General features: G+C 46.4%; 1 protein-coding gene across 1 annotated transcript in view; it reads left to right on the forward strand.

The window, feature by feature from the left end:
* The first annotated feature begins 21,857 nt into the window (after positions 1-21,857).
* Positions 21,858-24,299, forward strand: part of LOC124722336 — a 170,638-nt gene continuing 168,196 nt past the window's right edge. The window contains exon 1 of the mRNA XM_047247511.1: positions 21,858-21,913. Coding sequence (XP_047103467.1) covers positions 21,858-21,913 — 56 coding nt within the window. The remainder of the gene's footprint in view (positions 21,914-24,299) is intronic.

The following is a 24,299-nucleotide window of genomic DNA, read 5'->3' on the forward strand; positions in this document are numbered from 1 at the left end:
GATATCTGTTAGGGGAACCGATAATCATATCTTCCTGGTGGGGATGGTCGTCATCTTCGAGATCTTCGTCTTCTGTTGACTGCGTCCTGCAGGTATCGGATGGAGCTAGTGGACGTTTCTTCCGTCGCTTTGGAACTCGTTGTTTGCGGATATGAGTGTCGGTATCCGACAACGACTGGGAGTCGTTGTCACCAGGGACAAAAGCGTCGGTTCTCACCACCAAATCTGCGGTAGCCAACCTCTTCTGCAGCGCCGTTCCCTCCTTGCAATGCAAAGCTGATGCCGGGGATAGCTCTGTCAGTGCAGACTGGCCGTCTGTAGTGCCCTGCCACCGCATCGGAGGCTGCTCAGTGTCGACTGAAGGCGACGTTTCTGATGATCAGGTGTAACAGTGTGAAGGGCCCCCACGTTTGTCAATGGAAGCACCGTTAGATCAGGCGAAATCTTCTCCTCCCCCGTCAGGAGTTGAGTGAAGGGACGTTAGATAAAGTTTGATCTGAGATGTCCCTCTTGCCTGCATCTCGAACAAGTCGTAAATTACGAAGGTACGACATCCGCGAAAAGTGATCAATTATAGATAAAACGTAACGATTCCCTCCCGGTGTTTTGTTATATGGCCCGCAGATATCTAGCCGGATAAACTCGAAAGGTTTCGAAGCCTCTGGTAACCGTTGCAATCGAATTCTTGTGCACCTCACATCCGCGCACTGTGCACACAGTACACAATTTGCTACGTATTGTGTCACATCCATTCTACGGGTGCGCCACCAAAATCGTTTTGCTACTCGTCTTTCCGAGAACCCCCATGCCCTGAAAGCACATAATCATTGGCCTGCTTTAAGACATCCTCTCTCAAACTCTTTGGTAACACTACCCATGGTCCACACCTTGTAACTCTACACAACAAATTTTCCTCCACAATGAAATATAGTTGAGTTCTAATAGCCTGGCACTCCTCATCCTCTGCTTGGGCCCTTTGCCATTCCACGACACTCTTACCCATTACTTCTAATGCGCCTAACTTGCGACTTAATGCATCTGCATTCCCGTGTTTCTTACTTGGCTTATGAATTACTTCAAAGTCAAACTCACTTAATTTTAGAGCCCACCGTGTTAATGGACTAGAAGGATCCTTGAGCGTAAGTTAATTTAAGTTAGATTAAGTAGTGTGTAAGCCTAGGGACCGATGACATCAACAGTTTGGTCCTATAGGAAATTACCACTAATTTCTAACGTTTACTCATAATGGCACAATGCGAGCTGTTACATATCCTGTGTCATGTAGTTGATTAAAGAGATTGGTAAATCGTCGTGGTAGTGGTCATTGCCCATCTACCAGGTGTAGAAGTACGAAACCGGAATTTCCCTATAGATGGTGCTAGCCGTCAGTGTAGGGCCCGTGAGACCGCGTCTGCAGCGCCGTCTGCTTCCTGTAACGGCTGACGACGAATGTCAACACACAGTAACCAAAGTTCCATACGTCGGTATCTGTTTCAAACCCGTGAATAAGTCGAGTTTTGTGCCTGCGAGCTACGATTTGCAGACAGCACTGTTTTCATTTGAAGAAAACTGCTGCAGAATCGCATCGAATGCTTCTCGAAGATTTCGGCGAAAAAAATTCAAAAGTGGTGATTTTGACGTGAGAAACGACTAGCGCGAAAAACCAGCGAAAAGTTAGAAGACGACGAACTGCAGACATTATTGGATGAAGATGATACTCAAACTCAACAAGAACTCGCGGTACAATTGAATGTGACGCAGAAAGTCGTTTCTTTTCGGTTGAAAGCTATGGGAAAAGTGTAGAAAGAGGGAAAATGGGTTCCAAATGAACTGAATGAAAGACAGCAAAGAAATCGGAAGACCATTTGTGAAATACTGCTCGCCAGATACAAAAGAAAGTCGTCCCTCTTTCGAATAGTGACAGATGATGAAAACTGGATATCCTAAGAGTCGCAAATCGTGGGTGAATCCAAGCAGACCATCGACATCCACTGCAAAACCAAATCGCTTTGGAAAGAAGACAATGCTCTGGGATCAGAAGGGTGCCATCTATTATGAACTGCTAAAACCTGATGAAACCGTAAACACTGATCACTACCAACAGCAAATGATCGATTTAAATCGAGCATTACGTGAAAAACGTCCGGAATATGGAAAAAGGCAACACAAAGTCATATTGCTCCATGATAACGCCCCATAACTCACAGCAAAACAGATTAGGGAAACGATCGAGGCGTTCAGTTAGAAAATACTAGGGTACGCGGCTTATTCTCCAGACTTGGCTCCGTCTGATTACCATGTATTTCCATCATTGGGACACGCTGAACAACGCTTTAATTCGTATGAAAATGGCTCCCTGACTGTTTCGCTTCAAAAGAAGATCTGTTTTTCTGGTGCGGCATTCATAGCCTGGCAGAGAGGTGAGAGATATGTATAAATAGCAATGGAGATTATTTTGAATAAAATATTGTTTATCAGTTTCAATCAACAGACGTGCAATTATTGCAGCCAAAGCCCGGTTTCATACTTCTACACCTGGTAGATGTCTCTGAGCGTGCACATTGTAATTAACTATGGCCATCTCTCTCTTACCCACATAAGCTCTCCAGACAGAATGTTAGTCATTCCCTTGAAAGAGCATACAGGTCACATTATAGCACTGTAGATGGTGTAGAACTGGTACCAGGCGATCATGTCGCCTCCCACAGCTAATGTTAGTCATAGCTGTGAGCTAGTGTTCATATGCCAAACAGTCTTATGGAATCACAATAGCAAGGTGTGTCGTCATGGGGACTAGACAGATCGGCGGAAACGAGCTATTGTGTTTGGGGTGTGCTCATGACCACGCCGTGAATGAAGTAGCCTGATTTGTTGGCGGACCGTCCAATATTACACAAGGAATGGTATACCACTCGCAGCCACGTAACACGTAAGAACAATGGTCATAAAAAGATCCTAGCCAACAGCGACAAGAGATGAGAGCCACGACTTTTCAGCTACAGTCGGTTTCAAACCTGACAGGAATTGCTGCTGTTAGTGAGTGCAGGTCCATCTCAACCACATTCCGAGTGAGTATTGCGAAGGAAACTACACGCAATGGTCATCTGGAATAACAAAAAGCCATTGATCGGAGTGACACATGGAGCTGTCTTCAGTGGGCCAAACGACACAGCAAACAGGCAGCGGCTGGTTGGAGGCATGTAGTGTGATCCGATGAATCTCGATTTCTCCTCTTTTCAAATGACGCAAGGCGTCGAGTGCACCAATGGTGCCATGAAGAATTTAGCCCGTACTTCAGGCCAGAGTTTGATGTGTGATGTCTTGGGACAACTCATTCAGTTTACCTTGTACATGAACCACGATGTCTGTTTCAACATCATCGGTGACCAAATTTTGCCCTTTCGTCTGCCTTTCATGATGAGCATGCTGCCGCGCGGGATTAACCGAGCGCTCTTGGGCGTTCCAGTCATGGACTGTGCGGCTGGTCCCGGCGGAGGTTCGAGTCCTCCCTCGGGCATGAGTGTGTGTGTTCGTCCTTAGGATAATTTAGGTTAAGTAGTGTGTAAGCTTAGGGGCTGATGACCTTAGCAGTTAAGTCCCATAAGATTTCACACACACACATGAGCATGCTGTGGAGACTTCTGTCTTGCAAGATGACAACAGACAACAGCCATGCTCACAGAGTCACAGATGCATGCTCCTGGGTTGATAGGAGCAAGCAGACTCACAATCGCCCCTCAGGTGTCTAGCTAGATTATCCGATATTAATCTCAAGGAATATGTCTGCGACTATTTGGAACAGCAGGCTAAACGCAGCAACCGAAATGGTCGCAATTTTGTGGCTCTATTAGATCTAATGATCAACGAGATACTTCAGCTGGAGAGAGTGCACCTGCAGAAGCTTGTGGTCTTTCCTCCTCATCAAATTGAGCGATTATCAAGGCTGGAGGTGGTGTCACACGGTATTAGCGTGACGTCTCCTGTAGGTTTAAATGTTCAAATGTATGTGAAATCTTATAGGACTTAACTGCTAAGGTCATCAGTCCCTAAGCTTACACACTACTTAACCTAAATTATCCTAACGACAAACACACACACCCATGCCCGAGGGAGGACTCGAACCTCCGCCAGGACCAGCCGCACAGTCCATGACTGCAGCTCCTGTAGGTCATCAAGTTCTTGTCCGATGTACTTACACTAAAATTATGTCTAAAAGTAATGACTCCCAAATTTTTAGGTGTTACCTGTCATCTATATTACTCGATCAGCTTTCCCCCATTGCTGACACAAGTTGCAACCCTTTGTCGCTAGAAGGGTCCGAATTCTAGCGTGTAACATGACGGTGCTTTACGTAATTACGTTAGTGCGTGAAAGACAGCTGCGAGACCCTCAGAAAACTAAAAGCATGGATTCGAAGAGTTCGTCCAAACATGGAATACCCTCTCCGTCAGAATGACAATACTAGGCCATACACGAGCGATGCGGCATCTGCAACAATCCGACGCACTGGGTTCGCTGTCGTCAATCATCCTCTATACAATCCCTACTTGGCCCCTTCCGATTTCATTTGTTTTCAGAACTGAAATAACGCATCCGAGGACTTCACTTTGGTAGTGATGAAGAGATGGAAGTAGATGTGACATTGTGGCTCCATCAACAAAGTGAAACATTCTACACTGAGGGTATAAACGAACTTCTGTAGCTTCGGAAGAAATGTGTTCGTCGCCTGGGTGTTTATGTTGAGAAATACACATATAGACATGAAGAAGAAAAATGTTGAATGTTAATAAAGTTAAATTTCTTTAAAATCTTCAATAGCTTTCACATTAAAAGCTAGAAGGATTTACTTTTCATCACGCCTTCGCAAATAGCGTGCTATGTCTCTTTTCCAGCATAAGTGATTTCAGTGATTTAATAGTACTAACTAATGAGTAAACTGTCTCAGTGCGTCCTGTACACACGACACAAAACATGAGCAACATTGTCTATGGTCAACTTAGTGTGCGTTCAAATGTGTGTGACTTCCTAAGGGACCAAACTGCTGAGATTATCGGTCCCGGTCAACTTAGTCCACCAAATGTTGCTAATTGTACAAGGACGAGCTGAAAAGTAATGCCTCAGGATTTTTTATGTGAAAACATTTGAGGCTTTCTGAACAAAACAAACGTTATTAACATTCTACCTCTTTCTCCTTCTTGTCTACTTATTTTCAGCCCTCTAGCGCTAGAGGGCCCCGATTTGTGGCTTGTAACATTGTGGTGTGTACCATAACTATACTACGTGATCAAACGTATCCGGACACCTGGTGGAAAATGACTTACAAGTTAGTAGCCCCCTCCATGCTGTAATACAGTATGGTGTCCCCCCCCCCCCCCTCTTAGCCTTGGTGACAGCTTCCACTCATGCGGGCATACGTTCAATAAGGTGCTGGAAGGTTTCTTGGGAAATGGCAGCCCATTCTTCATGGAGTACAGCACTGAGAAGAGGTATCGATGTCGGTTGGTAAGGCCTGGCACGAAGTCGGCGTTCCAAACCATCCCAAAGGTGTTCTACAGGATTCAGGTCCATTACAGGAACGTTATTGTCGTGTAACCCCGAATTGCTCTTCAACAGTCGGAAGGAAAAAGGTGCCTAAAACATCAATGTAGGCCTGTGCTGTGATAGTGCCACGCAAAACAACAAGGGGTGCAAGCCCCCTCCATGAAAAACACGATCACACCATAACACCACCTCCTCCGAACTTTACTGTTGGCACTACACACGCTGGTAGATGACGTTCACAGGGCATTCGCTATACCCACACTCTACCATTGGATCACCACATCGTGTACCGTAATTCGTCACTCCACATAACATTTTTCCACTTTTCAATCGAGCAATGTTTACGTCCCTTACACCAAGCCAGGCGTCGTTTGGCATTTTCCAGCGTGATGTGTGGCTTATGAGCAGCCGCTCGACCATGAAACCCAAGTTCTCTGTCCTCCCGCCTAACTGTCATAGTACTTGCAGTGGACCCTGATGCAGTTTGGAATTCCTGTGTGATGGTCTGGATAGATGTCTGCCTACTATACATTACGACCTTCTTCAACTATCGGCCGTCTCTGTGCGTCAACAGACGAGGTCGTCCTGTACGCTTTTGTGCTGTACGTGTCCCTTCACGTTTCCACTTCACTATCACATTGGAAACAGTGGACTTAGGAATGTTTTGGAGTATGGAATTCTCGCGCACAGACGTATGACACAAGTGACACCCAATTACCTGACCACATTCGAAGTCCGAGAGTTCCGCGGAGCGCCCCATTCTGCTCTCTCACAATGTCTAATGATTACTGAGGTCGCTGATATGGAGTACTAGGCAGTAGGTGGTAGCACAATGTACCAAATATGAAAAACGTATGTTTTTGGGAGTGTCCGGATACTTTTGATCACATAGTGTACGTCGATACGTGAGAAACAGCGTAATGTAGTCGAGTTTCGAATTCGAAGAGTTCGGCCACGCATGAAGCAGCTTCTCCTTCAATATGACAATTCCAGACCACACACGAGCTCTGCGACATATACTACAATCCGACGCTTCGTTTCACTGTTATCGATCATCCTCCACACAGTACCGACGCGGCCTCATCCTTGTTATCTGTTTCCAAAACTTAAAGAACACATTCTACGACTTCACTTTGATAGTGATAAAGCGGTGCAAGGAGCGGTGAGGTTGTGGCTTCGTCAAAATGTCAAACATTCTACGATGGCGGTATCAACAAACTAGTCTCTCGTTGGGAGAAATGTGTTCATCGCGAAGGTAGACTATGTTGAGAAATAAATGTGCAGACATAAAGAATAAAGAGGTAGAATGCTAATGATGTTTGTTTTATTTAAAAAAAACTTCAAATATTTTCATATAAGAAATTCTGAGGCATTACTTTTCAACACGCCATGATGGTGCAGACAATACTGTTAAATTGTGATGACTACATTTTTTGGGATGTTGTTCCAGAATCCTAGAGGACCCTCTACAGTGCTAGGAACCATCGCTATTAATAGTTTCATAGCAAAAATTGGCATCATCCTGTTTAAAATCTATGCATATGGGGCCATTAAACGTCTTTACTAATATTGTTGCAATCACTGTACATGATAATGCTGTGAGACGTAAGTGAAAGCAGTATGCTGGTGGTGCGCAGATGTCTGCAAGGCGGCAGCTGGAGAACGGGCACGTGTCGTGGCTCGTGGAGAGCAACTCTGACCCTCCGGACTGGCTGCGCCTGAGCCCTGCGTCCATGGTGACGTGGCAGCGCCCCGACGGCGGCCGCACCAGGCTGTACAAGCTACCCACTGACGGCCGGCTCCTTACGCGGCCCGGCGACCTGCAACCTGTGCGCGACTTCCAGGGGGTCACTCTCACCGCAGCTGTCGTGGTGCGTACAATTCCTCAGGCAGAGTTACTCAAGTATGCTGGTGCACCGCTAGTTAATTCGTATTCTGGCAGTCCCAGAAATGTTCATCACCAATATCTAACCAGAAGGATCTAATGTCAACTCGACTATGAGGTCTCTAATGACGGACTTAAGCAGCAAGCAGTCTGTGGCCTAAGATTCGAGATAACGAGACGATGTGCCAGTCTCCTGGATTAAATCGCAAAACTATTGACAGAGTGTCGTGGCGTGAGGATGGGCGAGACTGTTGGTGGTGAACTAGCTACCAGAGCTACTGGTGCAGTGCATGCACATGCAGTGTACTGCCAGAGAATTTTACTTTCTCTGTTCTCACTCTCATTTATAACAGTAATAAAAAAGCAACTCTGTCATCTACATGTACCCACCCAGCACCCACACGAAACAGCCACATTGTGGTATGACATTTACAGTTCGCAAAGAAGTGATCCAGTGAGATGTGAATAACTTCACTAATTTTGCAGGTGATCCTGTAAGGTCCAAGCAAACAGTACAATCTGACTTCAATTTACGGTTAACTGCTAATGTTCATACACGACAGATTAAACGCGAAGTAACTCAATTCCATTCGTCTTCCGGGTGTTACAAAAGACAGACGTCCGCAATTGCCTGGTCTTATCGTCTTTACGAGTGTCTCTATTCCTCTCGTGAGTTGTGGATAAATCCTACTTCATTAATTCTAGCGACGATCAATAATTACATGACGGACACCAGGGTGGGAAGTGTTTCTGTTCATAAATGGGTTCTCAGTCCGACCAAGCAAAGCGTGTAACTCCAATGAAGCGGTCTGTGGGTGTATAACCACATATGTGCGGGGTTGGATCGTGGAAGTGTGTGGAAGCCCCGTGAACAGGCTTCTGGTAGCTCAGGCAGATAACATGAAGAAGTTAAAACAGTTTATTAATACTCATTTTTCTACACTTATCCGTCTCAGTGGAGGCGTCGACCACACCCACTCGAGCAATAGAGAGGCGGCGTGTGACGGCGGCTAGCTGACGGCTACCTCGCTGTGATATAAGCGCCCCGCACTACTGACTTCAGTAGTTCATGCAGCAGCGTGTGGCATCGTTACTGGGACACGCCCACCCGCGGATGGAGGTAGCGGCACTGTAGACTGCCGAGTCCCTTGCAGGGGATGCCAGTCTCCGACGGTGGTACTCGGCCCAGCGAGTGACAACTTGTGGCACTAGGCCGCCTACGCAGCAGGCACGGAAGGGTGGGCGGTGGAACCTCCGCGTCTCGAGCTGCTATTCACCAGGGTAGGAGTCTTGGCAGCTGCTGGAAGGGGGCTACGTGGCAGTCTGCCAGCAGATAAGTACCAAGTCCAAGGAGGAGAACTCGACACTAATGGAATGATGTTGTGATGGAAGCCCAAACCTATATCACTTGCTCTGGTCATCTGGTGTGGCCCTCCTATCTCTGTTGGCACTCCTGGACTGCTCATGCTTGTGCTCATATTAATTTTTAGCCATACTTGTGCACGGTCCACTTGTTGTGCCAACGTACGTTTTTCAGCTGCGCTCGGTGCAATAAATCTGTGGTCTGAGAGTATGGTAACGGGTTGACTCGCCATGCAAGAGTTCCGTTTCCCGCTGCAGTTGGAATATTGCAGTGCTTTGTCTGGCTTGTCTAGTGCTCTCTAAACAGCTCTTGATGCTGCAGTCAACGTGCCAGAATCTAAGCACCCGCCGATTGCCACTGCTGAAATGGCTCTGAGCACTATGGGACTTAACTTCTATGGTCATCAGTCCCCTAGAACTTAGAACTACTTAAACCTAACTAACCTAAGGACACCACACACATCCATGCCCGAGGCAGGATTCGAACCTGCGACCGTAGCGGTCGCGCGGTTCCAAACTGAAGGTCCTAGAACCGCTCGGCCACTCCGGCCGGCGACACTGCTGAAGCCGAACCACTATTTTCTGTGTTAAAGTCCACAAAATAGCAACGGTTTTACATCATCTCGCCTCTTTGGGAAAACCAGATACCATGTCGCCAGCTTAGGCCAGTCTGCAACAGAGCTAAGCATAGATGGATACACTGTAAAATATTTTACAAATTTTCTCTTATGCACTAGTCGGCTTGAACTTCAAGGTTCGAAAGCTGTGAATTTACTCTACCAGTTTAGCTTTTACCTCAACAGCGTGGCATGTTGTACATTGGCCAGACAACTAACACAGTGGACATCAGACACAAAGAACGTCAGAATGAAACAGGCAGCTGCATCAGTAATTGCCGAGACTGTCTTGAACACAATCATGGCATATACTATGATGATACAAGGGTTCAGGCAGAGACTCCAAGACATTAGACAGTGTTATAGAGTCTATAGAGACAAAGGTGACAAACGTTCGTGAATCGTCACACTGGATACAAACTCAGTAGAGCCTGGAGTCCTAAACTGGAGTTCCTGAAAACGCAATGGAGTCAACGCCAAAACCCCACAAAAAGACGAATCGGAAGTGTTGACATGGAGAACGAACCACAGGCAGAGCACCAGATGCACCAAACCGAAGACTGATTGACTGTTCTCAAACTGCTGCACCAATACATGGAATGTATGAGCAGTCTGTTTAAAGCGATCCTTGAGTATGAGGATGCCTGGTAGCTCATGGAGCTCTCATGTATGGAGATGTAGAGCAAGTGAAGTGGTCTGTTCTGCACTTTCAGTAACTTTTAGATGTGGCTGGTGGCAGCGTTGCCCAATGTCACAGCGGCATATTCTACATCTGAAGAGCCAGAGAAACTGTTACACCTGCCTAATATCGTGTAGGGCCCCCGCGAGCACGCTGAAGTGCCGCAACACAACGTGGTATGGACTCGACTAATGTCTGAAGTAGTGCTGAAGGGAATTGACCCCATGAATCCTACAGGGCTGTCCATGTCTGTATACCACCTGGAAGGCTGCGCATGGGTAGGAGCAGGAAAAGGTAATACAAATCGGTACTGCAGTATGAATTTAAATCACCTTTACTCTAGCAAAAAGAATACATAACTTTGTAATGAAGTGCGAAGTGTCCCGGCCATCTGCTCTTCATCAAATGGGCAGAATCTGCAGCGGCGCGCGTAGACCTCAACAGCACCTGCTAGAGGGCGCTGTCATCGGTGTCTATCGTAGTGCCAACTTAACTTGCACTTAGGCCGTGGCATCATGGCTATTGATACCACATCCCTCCCCCCTGAAATGACGCACCGTTGTTGAGTATGGCTTCCGACGGCGGGTGGAGGGATCCAGGGGTGGCCCAGCTGAGGTGGACAGAGCAACTGCCGGGGTCCGCTCTCCACCCGCGACCTCGAATCGGTCATCAGGGAGCGAGGAAAACGCCCCGTGGAGAACCTGCCCAGGCCACGCACCGCCACTGGGTATGCTCTGATGAGGAGGTGGAGCAACGACCTCCATGGGCGACGGCGGCGGCGGCGTGACGGCAACCTCAGCGTCCATCGGTTCCGGCACTGCGGAGGAACACGGCGGCGGCGGCGGTGGCGGCGGCGGCGGGGCTGTGGCGGTGGTGGTGGCGAGAGGCGCCCGTCCGGTGCAGGTGACCGGACTGGCAGCGGCGACGACTGCAGGCGCGCCCGCGGAGGCGGAGGTTCCGTCGGTGGAGTCGTGGGCTGAGGCGGCGGAAGCTGCGAAGCATCCAATTCTGCCGGAAAACAACCAGCAGCAGAAAACTGAGGACGGCACAGACGAATCTGGTTCCAGTGCCAGAGGGACCAGAAACGACAAATAAGGTGGGGCCAAGCCGGCGAAGAATGCGCCCCTGCTCCCAGCGCTGCCTGCCTGAGAAAACGCGATAGAACACCAAATCACGCGGCGCCAAGCCAGAACGAGGCGAAGCAGCGGGAGCGCGCGGCGGCGGGCGAAATACACTCCTGGAAATTGAAATAAGAACACCGTGAATTCATTGTCCCAGGAAGGGGAAACTTTATTGACACATTCCTGGGGTCAGATACATCACATGATCACAATGACAGAACCACAGGCACATAGACACAGGCAACAGAGCATGCACAATGTCGGCACTAGTACAGTGTATATCCACCTTTCGCAGCAATGCAGGCTGCTATTCTCCCATGGAGACGATCGTAGAGATGCTGGATGTAGTCCTGTGGAACGGCTTGCCATGCCATTTCCACCTGGCGCCTCAGTTGGACCAGCGTTCGTGCTGGACGTGCAGACCGCGTGAGACGACGCTTCATCCAGTCCCAAACATGCTCAATGGGGGACAGATCCGGAGATCTTGCTGGCCAGGGTAGTTGACTTACACCTTCTAGAGCACGTTGGGTGGCACGGGATACATGCGGACGTGCATTGTCCTGTTGGAACAGCAAGTTCCCTTGCCGGTCTAGGAATGGTAGAACGATGGGTTCGATGACGGTTTGGATGTACCGTGCACTATTCAGTGTCCCCTCGACGATCACCAGTGGTGTACGGCCAGTGTAGGAGATCGCTCCCCACACCATGATGCCGGGTGTTGGCCCTGTGTGCCTCGGTCGTATGCAGTCCTGACTGTGGCGCTCACCTGCACGGCGCCAAACACGCATACGACCATCATTGGCACCAAGGCAGAAGCGACTCTCATCGCTGAAGGCGACACGTCTCCATTCGTCCCTCCATTCACGCCTGTCGCGACACCACTGGAGGCGGGCTGCACGATGTTGGGGCGTGAGCGGAAGACGGCCTAACGGTGTGCGGGACCGTAGCCCAGCTTCATGGAGACGGTTGCGAATGGTCCTCGCCGATACCCCAGGAGCAACAGTGTCCCTAATTTGCTGGGAAGTGGCGGTGCGGTCCCCTACGGCACTGCGTAGGATCCTACGGTCTTGGCGTGCATCCGTGCGTCGCTGCGGTCCGGTTCCAGGTCGACGGGCACGTGCACCTTCCGCCGACCACTGGCGACAACATCGATGTACTGTGGAGACCTCACGCCCCACGTGTTGAGCAATTCGGCGGTACGTCCATCCGGCCTCCCGCATGCCCACTATACGCCCTCACTCAAAGTCCGTCAACTGCACATACGGTTCACGTCCACGCTGTCGCGGCATGCTACCAGTGTTAAAGACTGCGATGGAGCTCCGTATGCCACGGCAAACTGGCTGACACTGACGGCGGCGGTGCACAAATGCTGCGCAGCTAGCACCATTCGACGGCCAACACCGCTGTTCCTGGTGTGTCCGCTGTGCCGTGCGTGTGATCATTGCTTGTACAGCCCTCTCGCAGTGTCCGGAGCAAGTATGGTGGGTCTGACACACCAGTGTCAATGTGTTCTTTTTTCCATTTCCAGGAGTGTAGCTGCAGGAGCGACAGCGACCGATGGGCGCGGCCGTGTAGCAATTCCACTGGGGAACGGGTACCGCGCGGCTGGGAGCGATAAAAAGCAAGGCAAGTCCATAGCGCGCGCTCGCGGGAGTGCGTGGCGCGCGACTTGCTCATCTGTGACTTAAACATACACACAAAGCGTTCAGCCTCGCCGTTCAACTGGGGGTGGAACGGGGCTGAGGTTAGATGGCGAATGCCATGAGCAGCACAGAACGCTTCAAACTCTGAGGACACGACTTGGGGGCCATTGTCGGAGACAGTCACTTCAGGAAAGCCCTCAATGCAAAAAGTAGACGTCAAAGAACGAATAGTACTGGCAGATGTAGTAGAAGACATAGGCACAACAAAAGGAAAGTTGCTGTACGCATAAATGATTATCAACCAGCGGGTGTCCCAGAAAGGACCCGCAAAATCAATATGAACGCGCTGCCAAGGCGCAGTAGTTGTCGGCCACGCAAAGAAGCGCTGGCGGGGAGCAGATTGACGCTCCGCGCAAGAACGACAGTTAGTAAGCAAAGTCTCAATATCTTTATCCATGCCGACCCAAGTGCTAATTGCTTCTTCCGCACTATACCCCAATGACAAGCGTGCAGCAAACGGAGGATTTCCGACTGCAACGAACGAGGTACAACCACACGAGACTGATCATTGTCAGTTCGTAACAAGATAACACTGTGGTGTACAGATAAGTTGTGACATTGCGCAAAGTAACGTCGAACAAGTGGATCTCGAATCTGCGTAGCAGATGGAGGCCATTGAGTACGAATATACTGCAAAAGAATCTGCAAAGAAGGTCGGCGGCTGTCGCGGAAGCAATGCGACGAAAATCCACCAGAAAACCATCAGCGAATCCCTTATCCTGCCAATCAATAAACATGCAAGACAATTCGGAAGAATCGAGCACTTCGTCAGGACCGATAGGCAGACGAGACAAAGCATCAACATTGCCATGCTGGACCGTAGGCCGAAACAAGATTTCGTAATTGTAGTTAGACAAAAACAAAGACCAACATTGCAACTTTTGTGCAGTACGGGCCGGAACTGGCTTTGACGGGTGCATCTACGACGTCAAAGGCTTATGGTCGGTGACCAAATAGAACTTGCGACCGTACAAAAAATCATGAAACTTAGTCACTCCATAGACAGTAGTTAAAGCTTCTTTCTCGATTTGAGAATAGTTTTGCGGGGCAGAATTGAGCAATTTAGACGCAAAAGTGATCGGGCGATCGACAGAATTAATGCAGTGTGAGAGAACGGCTCCGATACCGTGGGGAGATGCATCGACAGCCAAAACAACTGGTTTCGAGGGATCGAAAGGAATCAAACAGCGATCACTCAACAAAGCAAATCTGAGCTTGTGGAAAGCAGCGTCACAGTCCGAAGACCAAACAAAAGGAACGTTCTTACGCCGAAGGCGATGCAAAGGCGCTGCAATCTGCGCTGCATTGGGGATAAACCGAACATAATACGTAATTTTGCCCAACACAGACTGAAGTTCTTACAGGTTCCTGGGTGCTGGCAAGTCTCTAATCGCACTGAGATGTGACGGCGAGGGGCGGATACCATGTCTGTTAATCATATGTCCTAAATACTGAATCTCAGTTTGAAAAAAATTTCACTTGTCTCTGTTACACTTTAGTCCTGCCTGCAAAAGTACAGTAAATAATGCACGCAAATTCTGCAAATGTTCGTCAGGTGTGCGACCTGATACAACTATATCGTCCAGATAATTTGAGCAACCAGGGACAGTAGCACACAGCTGCTGCAAGTAAGACTGAAAAATTGCAGGAGCTGAAGCACAACCGAACGGAAAGCAGCGAAACTTGAACAAGCCAAGATGGATGTTTATCACAAAATAGCGCTGCGACTGTTCGTCGAGCGGAATCTGAAAGTATGCGTCCCGCAAGTCAATCGTGGAAAAGAATTTTCCCGCACCAAGCTTATCAAAAATGTCTTCAGGATGCGGTAAGGGAAACGTAGCTACCACTGTCTGGGGATTTACCGTAGACTTAAAGTCAGCACAAATACGGAGACGACCGTTTGGTTTCTTCACACACACTATAGGCGAAGCCCATTGCGAAGCAGAAACAGGTTCAATGACACCAGCGTCTGGCAAATGCGTAAGTCCTGCAGCTACGGGGTCGTACAGTGCGTGCGGTACCGGGCGTGCGCGCCGGAAAATAGGCATGGCATTGCCTTTAACTGCACCATGCGCTGCAAAGTCTGTGGCGCAACCAAGGCCATCAGAGAAGAGTTCAGCAAAATCATCGCATAGTGCGGCAACACTGTCTGCATGGTCACTAGCGTTGATGCAAAGTACATAGTTCTGAATTGCGAGGCCAAAAAGTTCAAATGCGTCCATGGCAAAAATGTTCGTAGCATCACGAGAGCTGAGCACATGGAAAGACACTGTACGGGTCGTTGCACCATACGTGGCTTGCAAACTACACACGCCGAGCTCTGAGATTTCCTGTCCAGTAAATGCAGTCAGTGTGGAATGTGAACGACGAAGCGGGGGCGAACCAAGCAAGTCGTACGTTGATTTGTTCAGTAAAGAATCTGACGCACCAGTGTCCAGCTGCAGGCGAATAGAACGTCCACAAATGTTCAAAGCCACAAAAAGTTTCCTCGCATCGCGCTGAATGCGAGAGGCTCAAAATGGCTCTGAGCACTATGAGACTTAACAGCTGTGGTCATCAGTCCCCTAGAACTTAGAACTACTTAAACCTAACTAACCTAAGGACATCACACACATCCATGCCCGAGGCAGGACTCGAACCTGCGACCGTAGCAGTCGCGCGGTTCCAGACTGCGCGCCTAGAACCACTAGACCACCGCGGCCGGCTATGCGAGAGGAAGTGTCTGGCAAAACACGACGAGCTGTCTAAGCACGGGAAACAGAAGGCTTTGAATAAATGGCATTAACGTCCATAGGCTGATGTGAATCCTGATTATGGCGGTTGCCGTTGCGGTGACGCCCACGCGAGTCACGCGAACGGGAGACAAGTGGTGAATTAGAGTTTTTCTCACTACACACAGCTTGCACATGTCCATTCTTATTACAAAAGTAACACTTTGCTTGACGGAATGGGTAACCGTCCCGTGGGTGGGCACGAAAGCAGTTCGGACATGATTTCAGTTTCTTAGTGGGTACCTGGTTTGAAACGTGTTTACGTGCGCGGGAGCGGCGTGACGTGGCCGGCCGTGCTGCGACCGCGCGGGAGGGCACGTGTTGTGCCGTGCTCACAGTACATACACCCGGGGTCACGTCCTACGCGGAAGCAGCCGTGTCTAATGTATCTTGTCTGTCTAGCAAGTCCACTACTTCCTGCAAAGACGGGTTTTTAAGTCGGAGGATTTGTTCGCGGATGCGGTGATCCGGCACATTCTGCCCAATAGCGTCTCTAATCATATCCGCATATGAGCGTCGACATGAGAAATCAAAGTCACAATGAGGAGTTAGTCTCTGAAGATCCGCTAACCAACATTTATTAGACTGAGTATGGCCACGCCGGAGACGAAAGAATTTCTAACGTGCAGCTACAACATTTATACTGTCACAGAAGTGCGAGTTCAAAGCATCAATCACTTCGTCGTACGTTTTAGTTTCTGAGCGGGTGGTGGGAAACAACTTGGCGAGCACACGGTATAACACAACACCCGCGTTGGCAATAAAAAAACCAAGCCGCTCTGTACCTGGTATGTTACATGCTGCGAAGTGTGCCTCGAGCTGGGCGATGTATTCTGGCCAGCGTTCAACGTCAGGACTGAAGGCACGAAACGGCGGCGCCGTCGGCGACGGCGTCGGTACAGGCGGTGGCGTCGGAGGCGCCGAAGTAGCTGCAGTTTGTAGTGTGACCAGTCCATTTATGGCAGCAAGTAGCTGCGTCATTTGCTGAGCCTGAAAACGTACAAGATGGGACAGCGAAGCCTGTTCCTGTGGCGAAGCCATGGTTTACACAAAGTCTTATACTGAGGCTGGCACGAAAAGAAAGCAGTACCGAGCAAAAAAGGAAAGGATAGGGGGAACCTCGTCGCCAACTTTTGTATCCCGCCTGGAAGGCGGCACGTGGGTAGGAGCAGGAAAAGGTAATACACGTCGGTACTGCAGTATGAATTTAAATCACCTTTACTCTAGCAAAAAGAATACATAACTTTGCAATGAGGTGCGAAGTGTCCCAACCATCTGTTCTTCATCAAATGGGCAGAATCTGCAGCGGCACTCGTAGACCTCAACAGCACCTGCTAGAGGGCGCTGTCATCGGTGTCTATCGTAGTGCCAACTTAACTTGCACTTAGGCCGTGGCATCATGGCTATCGATACCACATCCATAAATCTGTAAGAGTACGAGGGGGTGGAGATCTCTTCTGAACAGCTCGTTGCAAGGCATCCCAATACGCTCAATAATGTTCAAGTCTGGGGGTTTAGGTGGCCAGAGGAAGTGTCTAAAATGAGGAGAGTGTTCCTGGAGCCACTCTGTAACAATTTTGGACGTGTGAGGTGTCGTGTTGTCCTGCTGGAATTGCCCAAGTCCGTCGGAATGCGCAATGGACATGTATGGATGTAGATGATCAGACAGGATGCTTACGTACGTGCCACCTGTCAGAGTCATATCTAGACGTATCAGGGGTCTCACCTCACTCCAACTGCAGACGCCTCACGCCACTATAGAGCCTCCACCTGCTTGAACAATCCTCTGCTGATATGCAAGGTCCATGGATTTGTGAGGTGGTCCCCATATCTGTACACGTCCATCCACTCAATAAAATTTGAAACGAGACTCGTCCGACCAGGCAACATGTTTCCAATCATGAGCAGTACATTGTCGGGCCCAGGTGAGGCACGCAGGAGCAAAGAGAGAACGCCTAAGATTGGTTCTAGAGGGAGCAGAATGCAGAGGGAACACTTAGAACCACAACTGACTAACAATGGAACGCAAACTCGCGGATAGGTCCACTGGACCGAAGATGAAACGCCAGCGCTCGACCTGGTGCACTAAACTGAAGAGGGAACGCCTAAGAACGCATCTAGCGCAGCGGACCGCAGAAGGAGCACTTGGAACTGCACCGGACTGTAGACGGAACTCAGCACTCGGCTTGACAAGGAGGGGGAAGGCTGTAGGTATAAATACTGGGTCTGTTCCACTCGACGAGCTGTCTCAGGCAGCACCTAATGAAGATACTGAGTCACGTTGACGAAATACTGTGCATGAACGACGCTGATGTCCGGCAGAATGCATCACGTTTCAAAATGCCACTTCTAAAATGTCGACTGTTTATGATAGGATTGTGAAGTTGAAACGTGCAGGAACAAACGCATGTAAACCTAGACAAGGCAGTCTCATTTACTGACGGAAAGGAACTGTCGAGCATTGTAGAGAGTGCTTGTGAGAAATCAGATGAAATTTGTGGAAGGAATCAGCAGTCCAGCTAGCACAACGTCTATGTTTTGGAAATTAGAAGGAGTTGCGTAGAATGGACGACCAACTCCTTATAAGACACATATTTTTGTAGTCATTTCTAAACGACGCTTTAGGTGGTGTTTACGAGCGACGCCACTGGAGAGTGGATGACTGTAAACGAGTTATTTGCAGTAATGAATCCGAACATCTGCAATGACACTATGCTATTCTGCGGCAGAATATGCCTGTCCTGTTTGGTATAATTCAACTCATGCCAAACAGGTGGATGTAGCTCTCAACGAAACCTGCAGAATTATAACAGGTTGCTTGAAATCCTCTCCAGTCGAATGGCTTTACCACCTCGCAGGAATAGCACCACCACCTGTTCGAAAAGAGATAGCTGCGAACAAGGAAAGAAAGACAGTAGAAAAGGAAATTACCCATTCTCTGTACGGGCATGAACCACATTCGCAACGACTGAAGTAAAGGAAGAATTTACTTAGGACACAAAGGAACTTAGAACCCCTGTGAAAAAGCTAGGTTATAATAATGGAGGGCTGCGACCTACCTTCCGCCTGGTGAGAAAAGAGTTGTTGAAGCTTTACCTCCAGGGCATGACGGGGAATGGACAACTTGGAAGTCCCTGAATAGACTGATATCCGGAGTTTCCTACGTGACACTATGGTCTAATGTTACCTGTTGTTATATGCAGTGAAGATGACTGTGTAATTGTTGAAATCTAGATCTGCTCTGCTGTAATAAAACGACGCACTTTGCGATTGGTTACTTTTCTTTTCTCCATTGTCTATTCTTCTGGCATCTTTAGGTAGGACGATGCCTCGTTTCTCAACAACTGTTAGTACAGATTTCGTTTTAAATTGACTCAAAAGCTTAATAGATAGTATGAAACTCACATAAATCTCTTATTCATCCTTATTGGTCCATTCTGTAATTTCGGTCAGATCTCGCCAATGGCCCAGACAATACGATTTTTCATACATATTGGTCCGTTCTATAATTTTGTTCACATTTTGCAAATGGTCTGTTGGACTACATCCATATCTAAAGCCAGCTTATTCTTTTGCTTGATTAAAATCTTTATTCGTTCGCTGATTTTTGTAAGTAATTTTACACGTTCTTTTTGTGTTTCTTTCATATGGTTTTAGTCATTTCTATAAACACAGCTGTTCCCCAGTGATTTTCCTCTATTCATCCTTCGAATGGATGTCTACACCTCACCTTTTATATGTCTACCGTTTCATTATCTTCGTCTTTAATTATCAATGTTTCTACGTCATCTATTGGACCATACGAAACATTTAAATAAATCTTCGAATGTTTACCAATTTTTTTCTCTTTCTTTGTTACTGTGCAGTCTACCATCTCAACTAATGAAACGCGATATCTACTCAACATAAAATATTGTTTTGTTTCCGGAGGAAGGTGGAGATTAGTGTTTAACGTCCAGTCAACAACGAGGTCATTAGAGACGGAGCAGAAGCTCAGATTAGGGAAGGATGAGCAAGGAAATCGGCCGTGGCCTTTCAAAGAATCCATCTAGGCTTACCTGAAGTGCTTTAGGGAAATCACGGAAAATCTAAATCAGGATGGCTGGAAGCGGGTTTGAACCGTCATCCTCTGAAATGCGAGTCCAGTGTGCTAAACCACTGCACCATCTCGCTCGGTGTTTTGTTTTCTTCACACCAAGTATTCATTCTAGCCACCCATATACTCTCACAGACATTTCCGAATAATTTTGTTTAATTCAGCATATTCCGTTATGTTCGTATTGTGTTTTGCTAAAGCTCTCAGCTTCACTTTAAATGTTGGTTTCTTCCATTTTAAATTTTCTCTCCATTTGTCTTTCGCAACATCTTTTACTATTTATGTGACTATCTATATTAAATAACTGACCCTGCCTTCTACATCTTCATCTTTTTCATTCCCTAAGATGTTTGTCGTTTAATTTAATCTTAAATACTTCCCTAGTCTTAAAGAAATAATTGCAATCTATTTTTAGGATTTCCGGCCTTCTGTGTTTGTGTCTTTATTTTCGATGGACTATGTCAAAAAAACAGCGTCTCTTATGTAGATATATATCGGTTAGAGTGTTAAACACTTATATAATAATTTTATTAAAGACTATTCAAAATGAGGTAATTTGGAAGAAGACTTGCAAATGATATACATCGAAGATGCGACTGTCACGGAACCAGATACCGACTATGTTTACAGCGATAAAGACGACAACGGCAAAAGATGAACGAAATGGATTTTTTTTATAGAGTTACCAAAAAATATGACAAAGTATAAATATCAGGCGATGATTAGATGTAATGTAATTTCACTTACCTTATTCGTCACTGACACTTTCGTCTTGGACAAGTCTGCTGGTAGGAATCCCTTATTTCCATAATCAGGATATACCCTAGCTATGTCTCGTAAAAAATTGGTACAGTGGCTCTAGGAAGTTTTATACCACGCAATCTCAGATTGTGGAAGTAGGTGTATTGAAAGATGTACAGTTAGTCACGTTCTCCTGGTCGGCCTTCTCTTCTGGTAGACGACTTGAGAAATTTCCAAAGACGCTCAATGTTCTGCACCAACGGAGTATCAGAGGAAACGATTGACAGTGAATGATTCACAAATTTGTGGTCAAAACCTTCGTTCTTGAGTGTCTTATAAGTTTTCCATCCGTCTGTAATTACTCCCATTCCAGGCATGGTAAAGTTCTTTATAAGAGGTACTGAAGTTCTTTTTGACCTGGGATAAACTTACACAATGAAAATAATATTTCTTCGATATCCTCTCAGTACCTCCAAATAATCAAATCTGCTCACATTCGGTCTTCAAAGGTCGTCCTTTTTCATACTTCCTGGTACTTATGTGTGACTCATCGATTCACAGTTTTGTTGTTACCGTCTATCGAAGCACTATCATTGGTCACAAATCGTGTAGAACACTTCGCAGCAGGATCCGTAGTAATCACATACAGTTTTGCAGATAGTCCTATTTCTGAGGCTATGTTCTCCAATATGAAGTCCTTAACCCAGCAAACCACCAAGATGACACTCTGATGAATTGTCAATTTGCAGTTGTCGAACTCTGTATTTCTCCTTATACTACTTTTTTTCCGGCATTTTGTGCAATATAACTGGAATCGTAATTCCGAATCAAAACTTTTTCTACCGAGCTTCTTACTCATCTGTCCACTGCAATCCACGCAAGTTTTCGGGTCTTGATTTGGCAGCAAATGGTACTCCCAACAGAAATCTAAGCAACTTTGAATGGTACCTAATACGGGAATTAAGTCACGCCTTGTAAGACTAGAGCTATTCGAAGCACTGCTTCCTTCACTCACGTCTATTACAACACCATCAGTATACGCTGAGTTGTCAAGAAAACTCTATCGGGAACAGTTGCAAAACTCTACCAGTGTCAGAATACAGGAATCTTTGCCACTCATGACTTGGCGATTCTCACAATTGATATCTAGTTCTGTGAGAATTGGACCCTCGATATAATCGCTTGCAAGCTTTCTTCCAGATTGCCCAAAATGGATATGATGTAATTATAAAATTCCAGCAAATGTACTAAATACGTGTGTATGCATTTCAGTTCACTAAAATGCCTATGGATCGCCCAGTGGAACGACTTACGAGTTTGGAGAACAAACATTTGGACACAATGTCTAAGTTAAATTATGCAGTCAATTTGTACCTGAAGGATATTCTGAATTACAGGTACGTACAACCATCCATAAGGAGAATAATCTCAACAGAAAGAACTCTGTCTAAAACGTTTTCGTCTCTGAGTCAACGCAAGTAATGATAATCTTTATGTTGCTCTTTAATTTCTACAGCCTTCTATTCCTTCTTGTTTGTATCAGGAACAACTGTATGGTATATTTTAAAGAAAATTGCATGTTCTCCTTAACAGTACTTGTATTTGCACATTAAATGTGCGCACTCTTTTATGCTGTATGACTTTACAGAGATGATAAAACAATAATTAAACGTTCCAAATTTTAACAGAGGAATGTCAGTTGTGTTGTCAATTTTCGGAGAATTACAAGCTACAGTAGTTTTAAGACCTCAAAGGTCTCAGTAGCTTGAAACTACCACTTATTACCACGAAATATTGTCGTTCTCATATATCCACTATCATGGATCAGTTATGTTTATTGGACGTTTCAATTTGACGGGGAGATGTTGACATATGATGTAAGAGGACCTCTACTGCGTCTGCATCTTGCGATCGTAAGTACCCGCACGTTCGCCAACGGCAACCCGCAGATGGTCTACATCTACTGCAAGAACATGACCACTCTAGTACTCCAAAATCCGCCAAATGATGTCAGGAGTACTCCAGGAAGTGATGGTACATGTATCGCTCCCATGGTTACATGGTTTGAATACTGCCAAGCTCATCTGGAATGTAATCGTATGATATGTTCGCATTGGATCCAACTCCAACAAGACTATACGTGTTGTCGTGACTGTTTTAGGCCTCTTTTCCGAAGTCGCAGCTATACAAGTAATATAGCTCATATATCGTCTGTTGCGACTGTGATAAAAATTCTGTTCTGATTATATGCATTTAGCTCCATTGAGTAATAAAAGTAGTTTAATACTGTTTAATGGTAGTATTTAAAACATGAAAACTATTTACGATCTTGCCAAATACTCAGTGTGAGTAGTTTATTAAATTCCTCTAGAGAGGAAACTTTAATATCCATATAGTATTTTTTATTCACATAGTAATGGCTTATCACTGACAACAGTAATTGTGTTTTCTGGCGTTTTAAGACACTGTTAATGGTTTCCAAGTTAGTCGGAGTTTATGCTTGTTTATAGAAGATTTGAATTAGTGTTCAGAATTAAAGTTAACTACTACAATCAGATTATGGCACTGTCAAGTTTTTCAGGTCAAAATCCTATGCGATATCATTAGCATCATTAAGTTTTCAGGTGGATAGTTTCGTGGTAAGCATTGGCTTCTGTCTTAGCTGTGGGTATTTGCGCTGCCACAAACTGTGATAAAGAAGAAAAAAGCTAGTGGAAGTGATGGTAACCAAGTTTGTTTGCGTGGCCATCCTCCACAGGAAGCACAGAAATACTTGTTTTGAACATAAAACCGCCTATTCTTGCTGCTACTTAATTTATTTTTCCCAGACGCGTTTCGCCTTTTTCTTGCTTAACGTTGACACTGTAAAAATAACAAAACTGTATAACGATGATGATCTAAAAATGACAAAACTGTATCGTTATAGATCCCACTGAAGATGCCTTTGAGCAATAAAAAGGCGAAACGCGTCTGGAAACGGTAAATCAAGTTGCAACGGGAAAAAAGCGATTTTATTTACAAAACGAGTATGGAAGTGATGGTGTTTGCGTCTTCGGATACTAACTGCCTGTGCATTAGCTAAGTCACTGTCTAGGCACACTGTAAGGATTTCAGGAGTTTTGTTAATGTGAAATCTGGAATGCCAAAGTGTTATGTCATCAATGTTGATGCTGGATATCCACACTGCAGGCTACTACGACATCTGAATTAGAGTGCTATATGTGTGTCATAAATAGGCAATTACTGCTTCTTTAGTTTCTGTAAACACAACAGACCCTCAAGTGGCAACGGTCTTAACATCCCTGAAGGTAGACAAAATCTTAGTTAGCATGAATGCAACTAATCAGTTGCTTATATTTGTCACTTTGGAGAGCTTTAAACGTTTACCTCCTGTTGGTTTAATACCTGTGCTGTATCTGTTATCAGACATTACGATACTGAAGTAAATTAGCACCTGTTATCAGATATTACGATACTGAACTAAATTAGTCACAAGTTTTCTGTATCTGTGCAGATTACGGGTGGTACCAGTCAAAACATGGGGCTACTTGCACAACGGAACGTACGGTGGTATGATTGAATTAATGCAACGGGATCTCTCACAAGTGTCTGGGTCATCGCTCATCATGAAAAAGAACCGCTGGGATGTCGTCGACTACACAGGACCTGCCTGGCGCTTCAAGTGTGTATTAGCAATTTCTAGAAATTTGTAGTCTGATTTCACAAATATTATTTATTACATAAAACTTATGTTAAGTTGTAAGTACATACTGTACGTGATAT

This window comes from Schistocerca piceifrons, chromosome X, assembly GCF_021461385.2.
Source record: "Schistocerca piceifrons isolate TAMUIC-IGC-003096 chromosome X, iqSchPice1.1, whole genome shotgun sequence".
NCBI classification, from domain to species: domain Eukaryota; kingdom Metazoa; phylum Arthropoda; class Insecta; order Orthoptera; family Acrididae; genus Schistocerca; species Schistocerca piceifrons.